This window comes from Choloepus didactylus, chromosome 8 (genome assembly GCF_015220235.1).
Source record: "Choloepus didactylus isolate mChoDid1 chromosome 8, mChoDid1.pri, whole genome shotgun sequence".
NCBI lineage: Eukaryota > Metazoa > Chordata > Mammalia > Pilosa > Megalonychidae > Choloepus > Choloepus didactylus.
Window position 1 is genome coordinate 20,329,645 of NC_051314.1, and position 22,366 is coordinate 20,352,010.

At 39.1% G+C, this 22,366-nt stretch overlaps 1 protein-coding gene and 1 pseudogene across 1 annotated transcript in view; both read left to right on the forward strand.

Annotated features, from left to right (window-relative positions):
- Positions 1-359: 359 nt before the first annotated feature.
- The window catches only part of LOC119543121 (hibernation-associated plasma protein HP-25-like), a 36,714-nt gene continuing 14,707 nt past the window's right edge, over positions 360-22,366 (forward strand). The window contains exon 1 of the mRNA XM_037847805.1: positions 360-522. Coding sequence (XP_037703733.1) covers positions 516-522 — 7 coding nt within the window. The 5' untranslated portion in view covers positions 360-515. The remainder of the gene's footprint in view (positions 523-22,366) is intronic.
- Positions 16,822-17,711, forward strand: LOC119543122 (annotated as a pseudogene).

Here is a 22,366-nt window from a genome sequence, read left to right on the forward strand (position 1 = left end):
ATTGTTTTTGTTTTCCCAATGACAAGGATCGCACAGCCCCCAGATAAACGTTCTTTGATTTACACAGATTTCCCATCCATGGAAACGGTTTCACTACCTTCTGATCTGAGATTAGCTTCAGCAAATAAGTATTTGGAAAGTAACAAGAGAACAAGGGAAAGCACACTCCTGAGCTTTGGTGTTCCTTGTAGCAGCAGCTGCAGTCATAACAGATGATCCTGATGGAAAGTCCAGAGCTGACCAGCGTGCTACGATCTTTCCAGTCCAAAATCCAGAGCCAGTCAGGATAGGTGACCTCAAATCCTGCCATGGTTGAACATTAATCTTGCAGACCCAGGTTGGCCCACATGAAACTATCTGAATATTGGAGAAGTGATTTCAAACCATTTAAGAGGTTCTTGCTGCATGAAAGCACTGACAGGGACCCAAACCTCTGGTTCAAGAGCTGGGCAACACGGGCATCTGCCACACTGGCAGAAGTCACTTCCAGAAGGACCAAGCCTTCCTATCCGAGAATGACCGGTAGGGTCCTGATGCTCTCACTGTGGGAGGGTGTGGTCCAATGTGCCTTATGCTTTGGGAGAGGGTAGACTGGGATGAACCAGCTAAATAGTGGTCTGAAAAACCAGTGGGCCTGATACTAGAATTTTCTACACATTATATCCAGAAGATCCTGCTCTGAGAAATAAGTAAAAAATGTGGCTAAATTACAAATAGCCCAAGCTGATTTTTGTTATCTGTTTAAATACAAGGCTTATTGGGGGGGGGGGGAGAAAAAAAGGAAAACAAACAAACAAACAAAGAAACAAATTAAAAATCCCCTAAGGCAAAGCACCCTGTGGGGAGACCCACTGATCTGGTTTGGAAACTGTGGTGATACAACAGCTGAGATCAAGAGATCAGCTTGGCCATACTTGGAAAGAAGTACCATTCTGCAAGGAAAGGCACCCTCCAACAGCTGGGCCTTTTGCTCTAACTTTTAAACTGATCTTGTCACTTAGCTGTGAATAAAAGTTTTAGAAAACAATCCCTAAGGCTGAGCACCAGTCATGTATAGGCATTCATTCATTTACTAACTCATTGAAATAGTAATCTGGGGGCTCAGACAAGCATTCAAATCCTACCTGTTTCTCCTTCTAGCTGTTTGGTTTTGGGTTGGTCATTATTGTTCTGAATCTCAATTTCCTAATCTATAACTGTGGACTCAGAACTTCTCTCTTGCAAAACTGTTGCAGGGAATTGCTGAGATAATGTTTCTAATATTGTTCTCTGTGCATAATAGGCAATAACTAGTAGCCTCTATTAATAATAGTTCATTTCATAGTTCAGTATTATTGATTAAATGCTCATTGTGTGCAGCTGATAAAGAGATGGATAAAAATAAAGACTAACAGTCTCAAGCAGGGTAAATTCATAAATGAATAATGATTCCAATGTGCTAGATTCATGACAGAGGAATTTTTAAACAGGTAGTTTAAGTGCAGAGAGGTTAAGGTGCTTAATTAGCTGATATGCAGAACTGCCATCATTTCAACCCAAGGGTGTCTGATACCAGAGACAATGCATTTTGGACAGACCAACATTTAATCCTATCCACACAGATTGCATGAGAAAATAACTCCTCTGTGTTTTCTTATTTTGAAGGTGTGTGGATATTAGCCATATCTGTTCTAATGGCAGATGTTGCCATTGAGCAAGTAGGATGTAAAGGATATCCAGGATCTCCTGGCCCCCCAGGTCCTCCTGGATACCCAGGTCCTAAAGGTGAGAAAATCCTTTCTTCCATCTCTTAATTTCACCTCCCCCTTACCCTATGGGTGGGAATCTTAATAATCTTCATGGGATAAGTAGCAAGTAAGAATGGTAAGAACCTGGGCAAACATACGAGCTGCATGTAGGCTACTTTTAGCAGAGGGCTCACCAGCCCAAATCACAGTCCAGAAATCTGGACTAGTTTCAGCCCTGGATTGTTATCTAAGGCAACACTTCTCCATAGGAGTCAGCCAAGACAGGGGAGGTGCCAAGAAGATGCGTGGTTGCAGAGATGCGACACGGATCAGGATGGTCTTGTTAGTTCAGAGGAGGTAAAGGGGCCAGTGAAACCAAGTACATTTGATCATAATGACTGAACCAAATTCAGATATTGTGGGAAACTGGTGCTTAATAAGCATGGTTATGCCTGTGCTCCAGATTCATCCTAACTCCTTCTCACTGGTAATACAAAGTTCCTGGTGTAATGTCTGCCTTTGTCAGGTAGACTCAGAAGTGGGTGAGCTAGAGCAAAGTTTCTTCAAGTGTTGTTACCAGACAAGCAGCATTGGCATCACCTGAGATATTATTAGAAAATAAAATCCTCAGTTTCCCCTACAGATCTACTCTATGAGAAACTCTGGGGATGAGCAATTTGTGTTTAACAAACTCTTTATATGATTCTGATGTACGCTGAAGTTTAAGACCCATTGTGCCAGACTGGGTGGTTTTCATGCATTCCTGCTTGCAGCTGAGTGAGACAGAGTCAAAAGAACCCACTCAGAGAATCTCATTTATTTTGGAAATGTTCCTATATTATCATCAAATATCATATATTATCATCACTGAATATCCATGCATTCTTATTCTAGGACAAAGTGGTCTAAGGTTTAGTGAACCAGTGGTTCACTTACCCTCAAAATAAGAGACTCAAGCTCTTGGTTTCAAAACCTGTGTCATTAACTAAATTGTAGACTCACATAAGTAAGGAGGAAAAAACACAAAGTTTAAGAATATGATGGGTGTTCAGATTTCCCACTCTGACTTTATTATTACATTTTTCCTAAAAACTTTGAGGGAACATAAATCATAGTCTCACACTTAGAGGCCAGTAGTAATAATCATAACAGCTAACATAACATTTAATGCTAACCATACCTGAGAACAGATTAATGAAAACGTGCTATTATGGTTTTGCTGCTGAGTATGAGAAAACAGACCCATATAAATGTTAAGGAAATTAACTAGGTAAACATTGCTAGTAAGTGATGAGATATTACATGTATCTATTTCCTTTTATAAGCCCAAATCTCACATGCTTTACCAAAGCAGTATCTTTATTCCATAGGAGACAAGAGTAAATATGACATTCTGAATCATGAAAAGCTTGTTTGGATGAAAGTGAAAGAAAATCCTGGTGGGCAAGGAAAGGGGTGACTAGTGGGTAACATGCCAGAGCTTCTGAGTTCTGGAGGGTCCCCAAATACAAAACCAAAACAGTCCAGGGGTGGCTAGTCCTGGATACAGTAGTACAGGATAGCTTTCCTTGGGACTTCTGCTCCATGGAAGATTAATCAAATGGACCCAGGAATACCAAGCAAAAATGGAGCAACTCTAGTCTTCTATGGCACATTATATTGACTCTAACAGCAGAGGGGAAATTGGAAAAGGGATAAGAACTCTGATACATTGGGGTTGGGACAGAACAAACTGGAGAGCAGGGTATCTCAAATTCAGTGTGTGAAATCACAATACCACAAATGTGTTATGAGAGAAAACATGCTTTCTCTAAGGCATCAGTTTCACATAGGCTGTTCTGTGTTCCTCTTAGGACCTCCTGGAAGGATAGGTTTACTAGGGCTCCCAGGACCACCAGGTGAAGATACAAAATGTCCCTGCAGGGAAAAATCAGCTTTCACTGCGAAGCTCAGTGGAAGACTTCCTCTACCTTCCAAGCCTGTCATCTTTACACATGTCCTGTACAATGACCAGAAGGACTTAAAGGAGGATACTGGGATCTTCACCTGCAGGTTGCCTGGCTATTACCATTTCCACTTTGATGTAGAGCTCCAACACTGCAAGGTGAAGGTTTCAATGATGAGAAACCAAATACAAGTCTTGGAAAAGCATCAAGTCTCCAGAAATGAGTATGATAATATTTCCGGTGCTGTGCTTATGCCGCTGAAAAAGGGGGAGAAGGTGTGGCTAGAAGCAGAAGTAGAAACTGAGGAACCGAAGCAAGCAAAAGTCATTATCTATTTCACTGGTTTCCTGACTGTTCACCTGGAACTTTGACCCTCATGTGATTCTGAAAAAGAATAAACAGATCCCAGTTTCTGAAATCTTGGATTTATTTCTTTTGCCATTCTGAGAAAAATAAATGTGATAAAGTAAGGGACCTCTATGTTCATTAAAGATGGGTCTTGAAAGATGGTACTAGAATCAGGAAATTAACTTATTTACACAACCCTGTACTTGCTACCAAAGCTGTTCCATCCATCTGAAGGAAATGTGCCCAATGCCTTCTACCCACCAGGCCTATTCATATCCCATCTTTTTTTTTTTTTTTCCCAGATTTTTTTAATTGCCCGGAGACCTTATTCCCCCATGTTCCTCCATCTAAATGATTTTCTGTTATTCACCCTGTAGACTCTGCCAAGCCTAGTTGGAGTGCTGAAGGAGGTTGGTGCAAACTATAATCTTCTCTTTCCAAGCTGATTTTGGCCATTCTTCTTTTAGAAACAAGAGAAAATTTTAAAATATTACTAGAAAAGATAGCAATTGATGCTGTATCAGATCTCAGGGTGCTCTGTCAGATCTCAGTGGCTTACCACAGTGCTCTCACAAAGCCCACAGTGGGAATTTCTGATTAAAAGGTGAATCTTCTCCAAGTGGTAAGAGAACTGTGGGGGCCCAGAGCCTGGGGCCATCTGAAAAGGCCTGTAACAAACCTGCTTTAGCCAAGGACAAAGGTCAAGAAAGTAAACAATCTCCGGAGGGGGAAGAATGTAATCACAAATGTAAAAACAGCAGTGATTGTATCTTAGTCTTAAACACTAATCTTAGTAGAACATCAGGTTTTAGGCCCCTTTAATGATTATACTAGAGACTCAGTGTGCTCATACTATATGGAATGTTTTTGCTCTAAAATCACATATTTACCCTCTGCACTCCTATTCCTCAAAGAGCACTAAACCTTCAGATGGGCCACTACCAGAAAACCTCTCCTGTTCATAAGTCCCAGTAAATCTATGTCTACTTCTGTGCTTGGCATGTTTTTTGGTCTCACAGCAGCACAGCCCATGCTCTGCATGAGCTCAGTCTGGGCCCAAACAAGAACCAAGATCCTTCCTTCTCGTGTATGGAAGTCTTATTCAATATTGCTTCCAAGGTCACCAAGTTCAAAGTAGAAGAGGAGAGTGGAAGAAGAGAAAAGGACATAGAGAGCAACATATCAGAAAAATCTACAGACAAGCATTTAAGTAGCTCACATTACCAGCGCCTATACTGAATGGACCCTCTTAAACACAAGATGAAGGGAGTTTACATATGAAATAAAGATGAATAAGAACTAGTTTTGGTGAACAGCTAGCCAGACTTTGACATATATCTCTATCACATTGTAGCAATTAATAGCAATTCAAAGCTAACAGCATATAATATATAGTAGGAATAACACCACACCAAGTTTAGAGGGAGAAACCTGAACCCAGAGATGCAAAAATGAAATTGAGACACAGAAGTTGCTTCCTCCCCAACCCCCAGAGGTCATTGTCTAATATGTTCACATTTGGGTAACTATTTGGCTGCTTATGTGGTAATGGGGACAGAAGCAGGACCCAGGACCTACCCAGATGGGAGTCTTATGAAAAAACCTCCAAGGACTGAGCCTTACAATGGTTAGACCATGGTAAGGAAGAACCAGAAATAAAACATCTAACTTCTTCCAACCCCAGAAGTGTGCAGAGACCATTACCTTGGTTTTTTTTTTTTTTTTTAATCATCATTTTATTGAGATATATTCACATACCACGCAGTCATACAAAATAAATTGTACTTTCGATTGTTTACAGTACCATTACATAGTTGTACATTCATCACCTAAATCAATCCCTGACACCTTCATTAGCACACACACAAAAATAACAAGAATAATAATTAGAGTGAAAAAGAGCAATTGAAGTAAAAAAGAACACTGGGTACCTTTGTCTGTTTGTTTCCTTCCCCTACTTTTCTACACATCCATCCATAAACTAGACAAAGTGGTGTTTGGTCCTTATGGCTTTCCCAATCCCATTGTCACCCCTCATAAGCTACATTTTTATACAACTGTCTTCGAGATTCATGGGTTCTGGGTTGTAGTTTGATAGTTTCAGGTATCCACCACCAGCTACCCCAATTCTTTAGAACCTAAAAAGGGTTGTCTAAAGTGTGCATAAGAGTGCCCACCAGAGTGACCTCTCGGCTCCTTTTGGAATCTCTCTGCCACTGAAGCTTATTTCATTTCCTTTCACATCCCCCTTTTGGTCAAGAAGATGTTCTCCGTCCCACGGTGCCAGGTCTACATTCCTCCCTGGGAGTCATATTCCACATTGCCAGGGAGATTCACTCCCCTGGGTGTCTGATCCCACGTAGGGGGGAGGGCAGTGATTTCACCTTTCAAGTTGGCTTAGCCAGAGAGAGAGGGCCACATCTGAGCAACAAAGAGGCATTCAGGAGGAGACTCTTAGGCACAAATACAGGGAGGCCTAGCCTCTCCTTTGCAGCAACCGTCTTCCCAAGGGTAAAACTTATGGTAGAGGGCTCAACCCATCCAACCACCAGTCCCCTATGTCTGTGGTCATGTTAGCAACCATGGAGGTGGGGTAGGCGAATACCCCTGCATTCTCCACAGGCTCCTCAAGGGGGCACTACATCTTTTTTTTTTTTTTTTTTTTCCCTTGTTTGTCTTTTTTCTTTCTTTTTTTTTTTTTTTTTTTTTTTTAACTTTCCCTTCTTTTTTCAAATCACCTGTATGAAAAAAAAAGTTAAAAAGAAAACAAACATACAATAAAAGAGCATTTCAAAGAGACCATAGCAAGGGAGTAAGAAAAAGACAACTAACCTAAGATAACTGCTTAACTTCCAACATGTTCCTACTCCACCCCAAGAAAGTTACATAATATAGCAACATTTCAGTGAACTTGTTCCTACTACAACCATCAGAAATTAACAGACCATAGTCATTTCTGGGCATCCCCAGAACGTTAAATAGCTTATCTGTTCTTCTTGGATTATTGTTCCCCCTTCCTTAATTGCTCTCTACTGCTAGTTCCCCTACATTCTACATTATAAACCATTTGTTTTACATTTTTCAAAGTTCACATTAGTGGTAGCATATAATATTTCTCTTTTTGTGCCTGGCTTATTTCGCTCAGCATTATGTCTTCAAGGTTCATCCATGTTGTCATATGTTTCACCAGATCGTTCCTTCTTACTGCCGCGTAGTATTCCATCGTGTGTATATACCACATTTTATTTATCCACTCATCTGTTGAAGGACATTTGGGTTGTTTCCATCTCTTGGCAATTGTGAATAATGCTGCTATGAACATTGGCGTGCAGATATCTGTTCGTGTCACTGCTTTCCGATCTTCCGGGTATATACCGAGAAGTGCAATCGCTGGATCGAATGGTAGCTCTATATCTAGTTTTCTAAGGAACTGCCAGACTGACTTCCAGAGTGGCTGAACCATTATACAGTCCCACCAACAATGAATAAGAGTTCCAATTTCTCCACATCCCCTCCAGCATTTGTAGTTTCCTGTTTGTTTAATGGCAGCCATTCTAACCGGTGTTAGATGGTATCTCATTGTGGTCTTAATTTGCATCTCTCTAATAGCTAGTGAAGCTGAACATTTTTTCATGTGTTTCTTGGCCATTTGTATTTCCTCTTCAGAGAACTGTCTTTTCATATCTTTTGCCCATTTTATAATTGGGCTGTCTGTACTATTGTCATTGAGTTGTAGGATTTCTTTGTATATGCAAGATATCAGTCTTTTGTCAGATACATGGTTTCCAAAAATTTTTTCCCATTGAGTTGGCTGCCTCTTTACCTTTTTGAGAAATTCCTTTGAGGTGCAGAAACTTCTAAGCTTGAGGAGTTCCCATTTATCTATTTTCTCTTTTGTTGCTTGTGCTTTGGGTGTAAAGTCTAGGAAGTGGCCTCCTAATACAAGGTCTTGAAGATGTTTTCCTACATTATCTTCTAGGAGTTTTATGGTACTTTCTTTTATATTGAGATCTTTGGTCCATTTTGAGTTAATTTTTGTGTAGGGGGTGAGGTAGGGGTCCTCTTTCATTCTTTTGGATATGGATATCCAACTCTCCCAGCCCCATTTGTTGAAAAGACCATTATGGCTCAGTTCGGTGACTTTGGGGGCCTTATCAAAGATCAGTCGGCCATAGATCTGAGGGTCTATCTCTGAATTCTCAATTCGATTCCATTGATCTATATGTCTATCTTTGTGCCAGTATCATGCTGTTTTGGCAACTGTGGCTTTATAATAAGCTTCAAAGTCAGGGAGTGTAAGTCCTCCCACTTCGTTTTTCTTTTTTAGAGTGTCTTTAGCAATTCGAGGCATCTTCCCTTTCCAAATAAATTTGATAACTAGCTTTTCCAAGTCTGCAAAGTAGGTTGTTGGAATTTTGATTGGGATTGCATTGAATCTGTAAATGAGTTTGGGTAGAATTGACATCTTAATGACATTTAGCCTTCCTATCCATGAACATGGAATATTTTTCCATCTTTTAAGGTCCCCTTCTATTTCTTTTAGTAGAGTTATGTAGTTTTCTTTGTATAGGTCTTTTACATCTTTGGTTAAGTTGATTCCTAGGTACTTGATTTTTTTAGTTGCTATTGAAAATGGTATCTTTTTCTTGAGTGTCTCTTCAGTTTGTTCATTTCTAGCATATAGAAACATTACTGACTTATGTGCATTAATCTTGTATCCCGCTACTTTGCTAAATTTGTTTATTAGCTCTAGTAGGTGTATCGTTGATTTCTCAGGGTTTTCTAGATATAAGATCATATCATCTGCAAACAATGACAGTTTAACTTCTTCTTTTCCAATTTGGATGCCTTTTATTTCTTTGTCTTGCCGGATTGCCCTGGCTAGCACTTCCAGCACAATGTTGAATAACAGTGGTGACAGCGGGCATCCTTGTCTTGTTCCTGATCTTAGAGGGAAGGCTTTCAGTCTCTCACCATTGAGTACTATGCTGGCTGTGGGTTTTTCATATATGCTCTTTATCATGTTGAGGAAGTTTCCTTCAATTCCTACCTTTTGAAGTGTTCTTATCAAAAAGGGATGTTGGATTTTGTCAAGTGCTTTTTCAGCATCTATTGAGATGATCAATTGATTTTTCCCTTTCGAGTTTTTAATGTGTTGTAATACATTGATTGTTTTTCTGATGTTGAACCATCCTTGCATGCCTGGAATGAACCCCACTTGGTCATGGTGTATGATTTTTTTAATGTGTCTTTGGATTCGATTTGCAAGTATTTTGTTGAGGATTTTTGCATCTATATTCATTAGGGAGATTGGCCGGTAGTTTTCCTTTTTTGTAGCATCTTTGCCTGGTTTTGGTATTAGATTGATGTTAGCTTCATAAAATGAGTTAGGTAGTGTTCCATTTTTTTCAATGTTTTGAAAGAGTTTGAGTAAGATTGGTGTCAGTTCTTTCTGGAAAGTTTGGTAGAATTCCCCTGTGAAGCCATCTGGCCCTGGGCATTTATTTGTGGGAAGATTTTTGATGACTGATTGGATCTCTTTGCTTGTGATGGGTTGGTTGAGGTCTTCTATTTCTTCTCTGGTCAGTCTAGGTTGTTCATATGTTTCCAGGAAATTGTCCATTTCTTCTACATTATCCAGTTTGTTGCCATACAGTTGTTCATAATATCCTCTTATAATTTTTTTAATTTCTTCAGGATCTGCAGTTATGTCACCTTTTTCATTCATTATTTTGTTTATATGGGTCTTCTCTCTTTTTGATTTTGTCAGTCTAGCTAGGGGCTTGTCAATCTTGTTGATCTTCTCAAAGAACCAACTTTTGGTGATATTTATCCTTTCTATTGTTTTTTTGTTCTCTATGTCATTTATTTCTGCTTTAATCCTTGTTATTTCTTTTCTTCTACTTGGTTTAGGATTGGTTTGCTGTTCATTTTCTAGCTTCTTCAGTTGATCCATTAGTTCTTTGATTTTGGCTCTTTCTTCCTTTTTAATATATGCGTTTAGTGCTATAAATTTCCCCCTTAGCACTGCTTTTGCTGCATCCCATAGGTTTTGGTATGTTGTGTTCTCATTTTCATTCGTCTCTATATATTTAGCAATTTCTCTTGCTATTTCTTCTTTAACCCACTGATTGTTTAGGAGTGTGTTGTTTAACCTCCAGGTATTTGTGAATTTTCTAAGTCTCTGATGGTTATTGACTTCTAATTGTATTCCATTGTGGTCAGAGAATGTGCTTTGAATAATTTCAATCTTTTTAAATTTATTGAGGCTTGTTTTATGTCCCAGCATATGATCTATTCTGGAGAAAGTTCCGTGAGCACTAGAAAAGTATGTGTATCCTGGTGATTTGGGATGTAATGTCCTGTAGATGTCTGTTAAATCTAATTCATTTATCAGATTGTTTAGGTTTTCAATTTCCTTATTGGTCTTCTGTCTGGTTGATCTATCTATAGGAGAGAGTGATGTGTTGAAGTCTCCCACAATTATTGTGGAAACATCAATTGCTTCCTTTAGTTTTGCCAATGTTTCTCTCATGTATTTTGTGGCACCTTGATTGGGTGCATAGACATTTACGATTGTTATTTCTTCTTGCTGAATTGCCCCTTTTATTAGTATGTAGTGGCCTTCTTTGTCTCTCAAAACATCCCTGCATTGAAGTCTATTTTATCTGAGATTAATATTGCTACACCTGCTTTCTTTTGGCTGTAGCTTGCATGAAATATTTTTTTCCATCCTTTCACTTTCAATTTCTTTGTGTCCCTGTGTCTAAGATGAGTCTCTTGTATGCAACATATTGATGGTTCATTTTTTTTGATCCATTCTGCGAATCTATATCTTTTAATTGGGGAGTTTAATCCATTTACATTCAACGTTAAAACCGTGAAGGCATTTCTTGAATCGGCCATCTTATCCTTTGGATTATGTTTGCCATATTTTTCCCTCTCTCTATTAATATCCTTTATTGTACCCATACCGAGTCTCTTTAGTACTGAACCTTTCTCCAAGTCTCTCTGTCCTGTCTTTGTTTCTCTGTCTGTAGGGCTCCCTTTAGTATCTCCAGTAGGGCAGGTCTCTTGTTAGCAAATTCTCTCAGCATTTCTTTGTCTGTGAAAAATTTAAGCTCTCCCTCAAATTTGAAGGAGAGCTTTGCTGGATAAAGTATTCTTGGCTGGAAATTCCTCTCTCTCAGAATTTTAAATATATCGTGCCACTGCCTTCTCGCCTCCATGGTGGCTGCTGAGTAGTCACTACTTAGTCTTATGCTGTTTCCTTTGTATGTGGTGAATTGCTTTTCTCTTGCTGCTTTCAGAACTTGCTCCTTCTCTTCTATGTTTGACAGTGTGATCAGTATATGTCTCAGAGTGGGTTTTTTTGGATTTATTCGATTTGGAGTTCGCTGAGCATTTATGATTTGTGTATTTATGTTGTTTAGAAGATTTGGGAAGTTTTCCCCAACAATTTCTTTGAATACTCTTCCTAGACCTTTACCCTTTTCTTCCCCTTCTGGGACACCAATGAGTCTTATATTCGGACGTTTCATATTATCTATCATATCCCTGAGGTCCATTTCGAGTTTTTCAATTTTTTTCCCCATTCTTTCTTTTATGCTTTCATTTTCCATTCTGTCATCTTCCAGGTCACTGATTCGTTGTTCAACTTCCTCTAGTCTTGTACTATGAGTGTCCAGAATCTTTTTAATTTGGTCAACAGTTTCTTTAATTTCCATAAGATCATCCATTTTTTTATTTAGTCTTGCAATGTCTTCTTTATGCTCTTCTAGGGTCTTCTTGATTTCCTTCATATCCCATACTAGGGTCTCATTGTTCATCTTTAGTTCTTTGAGTAGCTGCTCTAGGTGCTGTGTCTCTTCTGGTCTTTTGATTTGGGTGCTTGGGCTTGGGTTATCCATATCGTCTGGTTTTTTCATATGCTTTATAATTTTCTGTTGTTTTTGGCCTCGTGGCATTTGCTGACCTTGATAGGGTTCTTTTAGGGTTTGTAGACCAGTTGAAGTCCTTATCTCTAATTTATCAGATCTACAGCTTCGTGGAGTACACTTTCTCTAACTAACCAGCAGGTGGCGTCCACGAGCCACCTGTTCTCCACAAGCCCGATCTCCCCTGCTTAGCCTTTTTGGTGAGTGGGGGAGTGAGTCTTGTGGGGCCCAATTGGTGTCCCAAGCTTGCGTGTGTAGTTGGTGTTGCCTGCCCTGTATGTGGGGCGTGTTTCTGGGCAGTCGGGGAGGGGGGGTGGCCCTAACAATCAAATCTCCCTGATGATCCTAGAGTTTTAAAGCTACTGCAATAGTCTAATCCTTCAGTTCAGTCCTGCCACAGTTTGTCTCTGCCACTGACCCACAAGTCTTTGGTATTGGCGTATGGCTCCTGAGACTTGCAAGTGGGCCCCTCTTCCAGGCTGTGCACCCCGGATCCTCTGTTGAGGGATGACTGTGCTATGTCACAGGTGAGTGCCGTCCCCCCAGGGCAGTTCTGGGCTGCTGGGCTGTGTTGGGAGGCTCCCAGTCTGCTCAAATGATGGCTGAATGGGGCTCTGTTAATTCACACTGCTCCCCCCTTCCCAGCTCTGGGACATTCAGCTGAGGTTGCAGGGAAGGCTAATGTCCACGCCCAGTTTTGTGGTGTGTGCCTGTTATTTGAAGCACTTCCGTCACACTGGGTTGTCTGGGGCAGCTCTGGGCTATGGGGCTGGCGATGGGCAGGAGTGTTTCCTGTCCACCAGGATGGTGGCTGTGAGCGGACACCCCCCTTTTCTTGGGAAGTTGTGTTGTTTAGTGAATTTTCTCAGCCACTGGATTATTGCCTTTTGTCTCAGAGCTCTCTTAGTTCTGCTCTTGACTTGACGTGCCCAAATTTCAATTCTTTGAAGCTTTCTGTATTGAGCTTCTTAGAGTAATTGTTTTAGAAAAAGCAAAAAGGATTTAAAAAAAAAAAAAAAACGGCCCTCCTCAGAGATCTAATGGGTTATTGAAATGCTAATAGACAAAGCATCCAGGGCCATTAAGGAAAGGTGCCCTGGGCAGAGAGATCAGCCTTGCTTCGGGATTTGCATATGCGCCTCAAGGCCTGATCTCCGCCCTTCCCCTTTCTGTGTTCACCAGAACTCCAAAAATCCTCTGCTTTTACTTTGGAGCTTCTCGTGTTGTTTTCCTTCTATGCCCGTCTCCTCTCTGCTGGGCTGGCTGCTCTCAGAGTCTCTGGTGTCTGGCCTCAGTCTATCTATGGTTGGAGTTTGAATCAGTAGAATGAGTTTCCGGTAAGAGCAGCCACTGCAATTCTCCCTTCTCCTTCCTGGAGCTGACAGCCCCTCCTCCCCCGGGACTGAGCCTGGCAGGGAGGGGCGCGGGTCCCCTGGCCGCAAAAACTTACAGATTTCGCTGATCTCAGCAGTTCCACGTTTTCATGAGTGTTGTATGAAGTATGCCCAAAGACAGATTGCTCTGTGGTGTCCAGTCCACGCAGTTCCTGGCTTTTTACCTACTTTCCTGGAGGAGTAACTAAAACATACAGCTCACCAGTCTGCCATCTTGCCCCGCCTCCCATTACCTTGGTTTTGACTGAAGCAAATGTAAAACTAAAAACAAAACAATCAAGGGGAAAAATATCCATGAGCAATTTGGCCACAAACCAGTCCCACTTAAAATTTGTACTGTAAGTATTAAACTCAAGCTGAGAAATTAATTTAAAAACTATAAATTCTTCTAAGCACATGGCTGAAACAAAACATAATCCTCTTTGGAGGAGTCACCTTCATCCAATCCCTGAGTGAATTTGTACATTGAGTTGGAGCCAACTGGAACAAAAGATAGCAGAAATAGATCCATATGAACTTTGGATATTGAAATTTTCAGATGAAAAAATGTAAAATATTTGCTAATTATGGTTAAAGACAGGAATGACAAGTTGAAAAATATGTATGGAGAATAGGAAATTATAAAAAGTGAGATGAAAAATTAGCAAAATATCCAAATAGAATTTTTAGAAATGGAAAATAAAACAACCAATATTAAAAACTCAGCAGACATGTTTTTAGCAAATTGAATAGAGAAAAGAAAGAATGAGTGAATTGGATGATATATCAAAAGCTAAATGAGAAATATCTTTCAAGTAAGTGAGCAAATAAATTCTTAATGAGTAAACGTACAACAAATAAACAACATAGAGAGTTTGTTACCATAAGATCCCCACTAAATTATTCCTTTCAAGCAGAAGGAAAGTGACTCAAGTCAGAAGAGTTAGTGATCAAGAAGGAATGAGGAACATAAAAGTGGGGGAGAGGTGGGAAATTTATACAAGGATTTGCTATTTAGAATGGAAATTCTGTCTTATGGGGTTATAGAATGAAAATTCATGACAACAGTTTGAAAGTCAGGAAAGAGTAAAAAGAGAGAAAATGCTCTGTATTACTTCCATTATACTGGAAGAGCTTAAAGGTACTATATTAACTTTGACTTTTAAATGCAAAGTTTAAACGTTTAACTTTTTAGGGTAAACTGAAAAATAGAAACAAAGAATACAACAGAAATAGAGAGAGAAATAGAGAGATGGAATATATGGGATGATAATTAATAGAAAATATTCTAAATGAAGGTAAGAATGGAGAGAAAAAGAACTATGAAAGAAGCAGGACAAATAGAAGGCATTCAATTAGATGGTGATTGAAACCAGGATAGGTCAGTAATTAGATGTATATAGATGGAGTGATCCAGGCAAAAATCAAAGGTTACAGGTAAGATTTTATAAACATAAAATAAATTCCATTTACACAAAACACATCTAAACTGTAAAGGTAAAGGAAGGTTGAAACTAAAATGATGAAAGTAACTATACAATGAAAATATTAATAATATAATACAAAACATGTGATGTGTGCTACTATCTGTCTATCTGTCTATCTATCTATCTATCTATCTATCTATAAAGAGAGATAGAATTGACAGTACAAACAGGAAAAATAAATAAATAAATCCATAATCATAGTGAGAAGTTTTAATACTTTGTTCCTGCAGAAAGGATTAAAATATCTTCTCACACCATAGTGCAATGAAGTTATAAATCAATAACAAAATTTACCAAGAAAATTTACTTATGTTTGGAGATTAAGACAAAATTATGAATTACCCTTAAGTCAATGATGATATCATAATAGAAGATAGAAAACAGTTTGGAGTGAAGGTAATAAATATATGACATGCTGAGCTTTGTGCTCTGAAGAAACAGCAATATTTAGATGGATATATATAGTCTGTAGTGAATATAGTAGAAAGTAAGAAAGACTCAAAAGTAATGAGCAAATTATCCATCATCATCATCATCACCCCAAAAAACCATAGAAGGAAGAAAATAATGACAATGAGAACAGAACATTATGAAAATTTTAAAAAAAAATACACTTATAAGCAAACAACATAGTGGACAACATAACTTAAAGATGGTTTTTTAAAAAGATAATAAATTTGGCAAAACTCCAGTAAGACTGACCAAGAAAAAAGAGGGAAGTCATTAAAAAACAATATAAGATTGAGAAAAGAAGATGGCAGCATAGAGAGTAGAAGCTAGTTAGGCCCCCTGGAACTACTAATAAACAACCAGGAACAACCAGTAAATAATCTGGAGTAAATAATCTGGGGGACAAACGTGACTGTCCACATATTATACACCAACCTGGTTTGGGAGGAATGCCTGAGATCACAGCATAAAATCTGTAAGCAAAAACTGTGGACCTGAGCTGGGAGCCCCTCCCCCATGACAGCACAAACTGCAAAGCCTCACTGTGCTAGAGAGCAGCACTCTCTGAACAAGTGAATATACCTCAGCCCAGCTCCAACTGAGGTTTTAATTAACAAATGTTACTGCTCAATACAAGCTATGACTCCCCAAAAAGCACACAGAGGCTTTTGGTGATGACTGACATTGGAGAGCCAGAGGACCTCTCTGGGAGGGAGGGGGAAACCATAGGGCCAGGTGCTATCTCTGGCCAATGGGTGAAACTGAGGGTGGCCACAGACTGGCCCTGAGGGGGACTTTCTGTCCCTTTTTTGGCTCAGTGGAGAAAGCCTCAGCCATTTTCAGTTCCCAGTGCTGTGACCCAGACAAGGGTGGAAATAGCAGAATCAGAGAGACTAATCAAATGCAAAATGATATCTCCCCAGGGAGTGTATCTTCCCTAAGAGGAAAGAGGTGGTGCCAAGCTCTACTACCCACCTTCTATTCAGAACCAGACCCCAGAGCTTGGGGAAAAACACCATGGGCCACACCTCCTAACACCAGTCTGGAGTGACAGGCTGACAGGCACCACCTGCTGGGCAGAAAAGCACGGTGGCTTTTGACCTCAAAAGGTGTATCAATCTCCTAAGACACACACCCAGGGAGACCTGATACTATTGCCTCCTTCTGAAACCTGAGCCCATTCTGGTCTGGGAAAACTTGATTGGGGTAACCAAGGAAACTGGATGCTTAGACAACAAAAAACTGCAACCTACACTAAGAAAAATGAAGTTATGGCTCAGTCAAAGGAACAAACTTACACTTCAACTAAGATACAGGAATTGAAACAACTAATGCTAAATCAATTCAAAAAGTTTAGGGAATGCTGCATTGGGCTGTTTGGCTATTGTTACTGGAGGGGATTCCCTTCATCCCACCCTTTTAATACTTTCATATCTATAGATCTTCATATTTCTCTAAGATCTTCCACTCAAATAGTCTTTTAAGCCCACCTTGGCCATTTGCATGGTCTAGGCCTTTGATTTCCCCCCCTCCTTCTGCTCAACAATTTGAGCATGGATCTAGCTTCTCCCCAAAGCCTGCCTTGCCCCAAAACAGAGGATTCTAGTGAGTCTTCACCAATGCCTGACATTTATGAGGCTCAAGAAAATTATGCATCCTTGCAAATGTCGTCTGCTGAGGTGCACCAGTCAGAGACAGTCTCTCCCCTTCCTTCCTCCGTGGATCTGCTTATTCAGGATAGTCCCGACTCTTCCACCTGTCCCAAAGTAAAACTACCCATGTCTGTAGGGAAGAGCACAGGGAAGAAGGAAGATGAGGGCCAGGTCAAGAAACAGAAGATCAGAACCATGTTCTCTCAGACCCAGCTGTGTATACTCAATGATAGATTTCAAAGACAGAAATACCTCAGCCTCCAGCAGATGCAAGAACTTTCCAACATTCTGAACCTCAGCTACAAACAGGTTAAAACCTGGTTCCAGAACCAGAGAATGAAATGTAAGAAGTGGCAGAAAAACACCAACTGGTCAAAGAATGGCAACAGTATGATCCAGAAGTGCTCAGCACCTACAGAATACCCAGGACTCTACTCTTCCTATCCCCAAGGGTGCTTGGTGAACACTTCTGGTAACTTTCCCATGTGGAGCAAGCAGACTTGGAACAGTCCAATTTGGAGCAGTCATTCCTGGAGCAGCCAGTCTTAGAGCAGCCAGCTCTGGTACACCCAAGCCTTCTGAACAATCAGTTCCAGAACAGTGGAGAGGAATCTTTGCAGCCCCAAGTCCAATTCCAGCAAAATTCTCCTGCCAGTGATTTGGAGGCCACCTTGGGAAGTGCTGGGGAAAGCCATAATGTAATAGAGCAAACTGCTAAATATTTTAATACCCTACACACCATGGATTTATTCCCAAATTACATCATGAATATCCAGCCTGAAGATGTATGAAGATAAGGGTGAAGATGGGTATATACTACAATCTCAATCTGGGCAGAGACTGCATTACTTCCTTCCTTGCAGAATTATCTTGAAAGCTGTGTGTCTGACTTTATCCTGTTTTTCATCAGGTAATTGGGGTGGGTATAGGTATATTATGAGCCTAATCAGAGATTTCAAAGATTTCAAAAACTCAGTAGTAATGGGCCAGATGACCTTGGCTGTTTTGGGCAACATACAGGATGAGATACATGTTTGTGACTATAGAGAAGTAGATGTAAATTAGTTTGGATATCTTTAGGATCTAGCCTCAAGAATAGGAAGTAAAAGTATAAAAATGTGTGATGGAGTACTCATTTTAAGGCATTGGGAGGCTTCACTGACTTGTTAAGCTATCATGACCCTGCTTCATTGATTTCCTCCATCCCTTCTTTGTTTGCTACCTCTAATTTGTTAATTACTTTACTCTTTGTAAATAGGTGTTTTGTTTCTGCTGCATTATAGTAATATTTTAGTAGTTTAGCTGATCTATAAATTTTTAAGTACAGATAAATAAAATATACCCATTTAAAAAAAAGTTTAGGGAAGATATGGCAAATAGATAAAACAAATAATGAAAACACTGGGTGTATATAACATAGAAATAGCAAGTTTGAAAAAACAACTGGAAATGAAAGGCACAACACAAGAGATGAAAGACACATTAGAGACATACAACAGCAGATCTCAAGAGGCAGTAGAAAACACTCAGGAACTGGACAGCAAGACACCTGAAAGCCTACACACAAAAGAACAGATAGAAAAAAGAAAGGAAAAATATGGGCAACATCTCCAGGAATTGAATGACAACACAAATGCAGGAATGTACATGTCGTGGGTGTCCCAGAAGGAAAAGAGAAGGGAAAGGGGGTAGAAGCAATAATAGAGGAAATAATCAATGAAAATTTCCCATCTCTTATGAAAGACATAAAATTACGGATCCAAGAAGTGCAGCGTACCCCAAACAGAATAGATCTAAATACACCTATGCCAAGATACTTAATATTCAGATTATCAAACATCAAAAACAAAGAGAGAATCCTGAAAGCAGCAAGAGAAAAGCAGTCCATCACAGATGAAGAAAGCTTGATAAGACTGTGCAGATTTCTCAGTAGAAACCATGGAGGCAAGAAGGAAGTGATGTGATACATTTAAGATACTGAAAGAGAAAAACCACCAACCAAGAATCCTATTTCTGGCAAAAGTGTCCTTCAAATCTGAGGGAGAGCTTAAAATATTCTCTGACAAACAGACAATGATAGAGTTTGTGAACCAGATACCTGCTCTACAGGAAACACTAAATGGAGCACTACAGACACATAGAAAAAGACAGGAGTGAGAGGTTTGGAACACAATTTTGGGAGGTAGTTGCACAGCAATGTAAGTACACTGAACAAAGTTGACTGTGAGTAAGGTTGAAAGAGGAAGGTTAGGAGCATGTGGGACACCAGGAGGAAAGGGGAAAGATAAAGACTGGGACTGTTGTGCCAGTTTGTATGTATTATGTCCCCCAAAATGCCATTATCTTTGATGCAGTCCTGTGTGGGCAGGAAATGTACTGGTTTTGACTGGATTGGAGACTTTTGATTGTATGTTTCCATGGAGATGCAACCCACCCAACTGTAGATGATAACTCTGATTGGATAATTTCCATGGAGATGTGGTCCTGCCCATTCAGCATGGGCCTTGATTAGTTTACTAAAGCACTATGTGAACTCAGACGGAAGGAGCAAGCTTGCTACAGCCAAGAGGGACAATTTGAAGAATGCACAGGTGCTGAGAGAGGAACTGCAGTTTTCAGAGACATTTTGGAGATGGCCTTTGAAAGCAGACTTTTGCTCCAGAGAAGCTAAGAGAGGACATACACCCCAAGAACAACTGAGATTGACATTTTGGAGAGAAGCTGAAGCCTAGAGAGGAATGTCCTGGGAGAAAGCCATTTTGAAACCAGATAGGCTGGATGAGCATGTCTTAACGTCAGATTAAACAAAAAGTATGGTCTCATGGGTATACGTATTGATGATATTCAAATGTGTTTATGGTAACTGATATAACAATTACTGTCTAGACTTAATTGATATAATTACTGAAGATAAATATCCTGAGTGGAGTTAAAGGAGTCATGGTTTTTGCATACATTTTTTGAGAAAATATTGAGATCAAAGCTCACAACTTTAGTTTGCTTTCTTCTCTCAAGTGTAGCTTGTGTTTCTTTGAGGTGCTGAAAAAAATACCAGAACTGGAAGCTAATTTCAAGCAATCTAGTAAAAGCATGAAGATATTTTGGGATTAGATATTCTAGAGATTTCTAAGGTTAGATGTCAAACAAAACATCTATAAAGATGGTCAGTTATTGTAATTGCTTGGGAACAACAACTAGAGAGTCCAAAAAGTTTACAGGAAAAGCAACTAGGGTTTGCAGGACAGTATCAGAGTGGAGATCGATGCAGAAAGAAAGCTTCAGACTTTTACAGAGGGTAAACCTTGAGTGTTTAGGAGTGTGTATCCATGCTGCATCTGAGGAAACTCCCCAAGGCCAGCAAAAGAACCATCCAAAAAGATTAGACAGATCAGTACCAGGTTCTTGAAAAAGCTGGGATGGTGCCTGTTCCCACTAGCCAGACTGAAGACCTTCATATTTCAAAGGGCTTAAGCTAAAGGGTTCAGAAGGGCTTTGCCTCCAGAGTGGGGGTATAATTAGCCCTAGAGTAAACTTAGCTCTGGTACTGGTAACAAAACATAAATGTAAGACCTGAAAGGACTGAACTGTTTCCAAGTAATTTGACTGTATCCCAGAACAAACCTCAAAAATATTTATAAGAATACAAAAATGTTAAACACCCAAAAAATTATGATGCAGGAAAATAGGATATATAATGAGAAGAAAAATCAACCAACCAAAAGTGACCCAGAACACACATAAATGATAGAATTAGGAGATAAGGGTATTAAAACAGTTATATAACTGAATTATGTATGCTTAAAAAATTAGAGACATATAAGACATTTTAAAAAGACCTAAATTAACTTCTAGAGGTGAAAACTACATTGTAAGGGATTAACAGCAGATTAAATATTGCAGAAAAAAGATTGGTGAAATTAAAACAAAGATAAAAATAAGAATAAAGAAAAAACAAATAGAGCCTCACTGCACTGTAGGACCACTTCGAGAGGCCTGGTATATATGACACTGGAGTCCTGAAATATGAAATTTTACTTTACATCTATTTTAAATTTTTTTTCTGATATTACTATAGACACATCAACATTATTATGCTTACTTTTACATTGTGTACATTTTTCCATCCCTAAATTTCAATCAGTCTATATCTTTGTATATAAAGATTATCTCTGTAAGCAGCCTAGTGTTGATTTTTCTTTCCCCCAAATCTTATTTTAATCATTATTTGAATCACTTACAGTTGAATCAATTTACATTTCATTTGCTGATATAATTTGGTTTAAATTGACAGTATTATTTTTATTTGTTATTTTCCCCATCACTTTTTCTTTTAACTAGAGAAGTAGGTTTATGGAAAAATCATTCACAAAATACAGAGTTCCATATAACACCCTTGCATTAATGTAGCACATTTGTTACAATTCATGAAAGGACATTTTTACAATTGTACTATTATCTGTAGTCTGTGGATTATATTAAGGTTCAATCACTGTGTTGTAAAATCCTGTGGTTTTTTTAATTTATATTCTAATAACATATATGCAACATAAAATTTCCTCTTTTAACCACATTCAAATATATAATTCAGTGCTATTACCACCATCCATCATCAAAACTTTTCCATCAACCCAAAGAGAAACTATACAATTTAAATATTAACTACCAATTCTCCACCCCAGCCCCTGGGCACTTACTAGTTTCAGACTCTATGAATTTGCTTATACTACTTATTTGATATAAGAGAGATTATACAATATTTGCTCTTTCGTCTTTGTCTTATTTCACTCAACATGATGTCTTCAAGGTTCATTCATGTTGTTGTGTATATTATAACTTCATTCCTTTTTACAGCTATTATATATCCCATTTTGTATATATATTCACACACACATATGCATCACATTTTTAATTTATCCTATCAATACCTTCTTGTCTTCATGTTTTCCAGTGAGAAATAGGGACATAGTCTTGTTGTGGAGCCCTTGTGTGTGATGAGTTCCTTTTCTCTTCCTGCTTCTGTAATTCTCTCTTTATCTTTGGGATTTGACATTCTGATTAGTATGTGTCTCAGAGTATGAATATGAGGATTTATTCTGTTTGGAGTACATTGCCCTTCTTGACATGTATATTTATGTCTTTCATAAGATTTTGGAAATTTTCAGCCATTGTTTCCTCAAATATTCTTTCTGCCCCATTTTCCTTTTCTTCTCCTTCTAGGACACCCATGACACACATATTTGTGAGCTTTATGCTGTAATTCAATTCCCTGAGACGCTACTCATGTTTTCCCCATTCTTTTCTCTATTCTGTTCTTCTATCTGTAAGGTTTTGATTGTCCTGTTTTCTAGTTTGCTGATTTCTTCTGCCTGTTCATATCTGCTTTTGTATGCTTCTAGTGTATTCTTATTCCATTCTGTTGTGCCCATCATTCCCATAATTTCTGTTA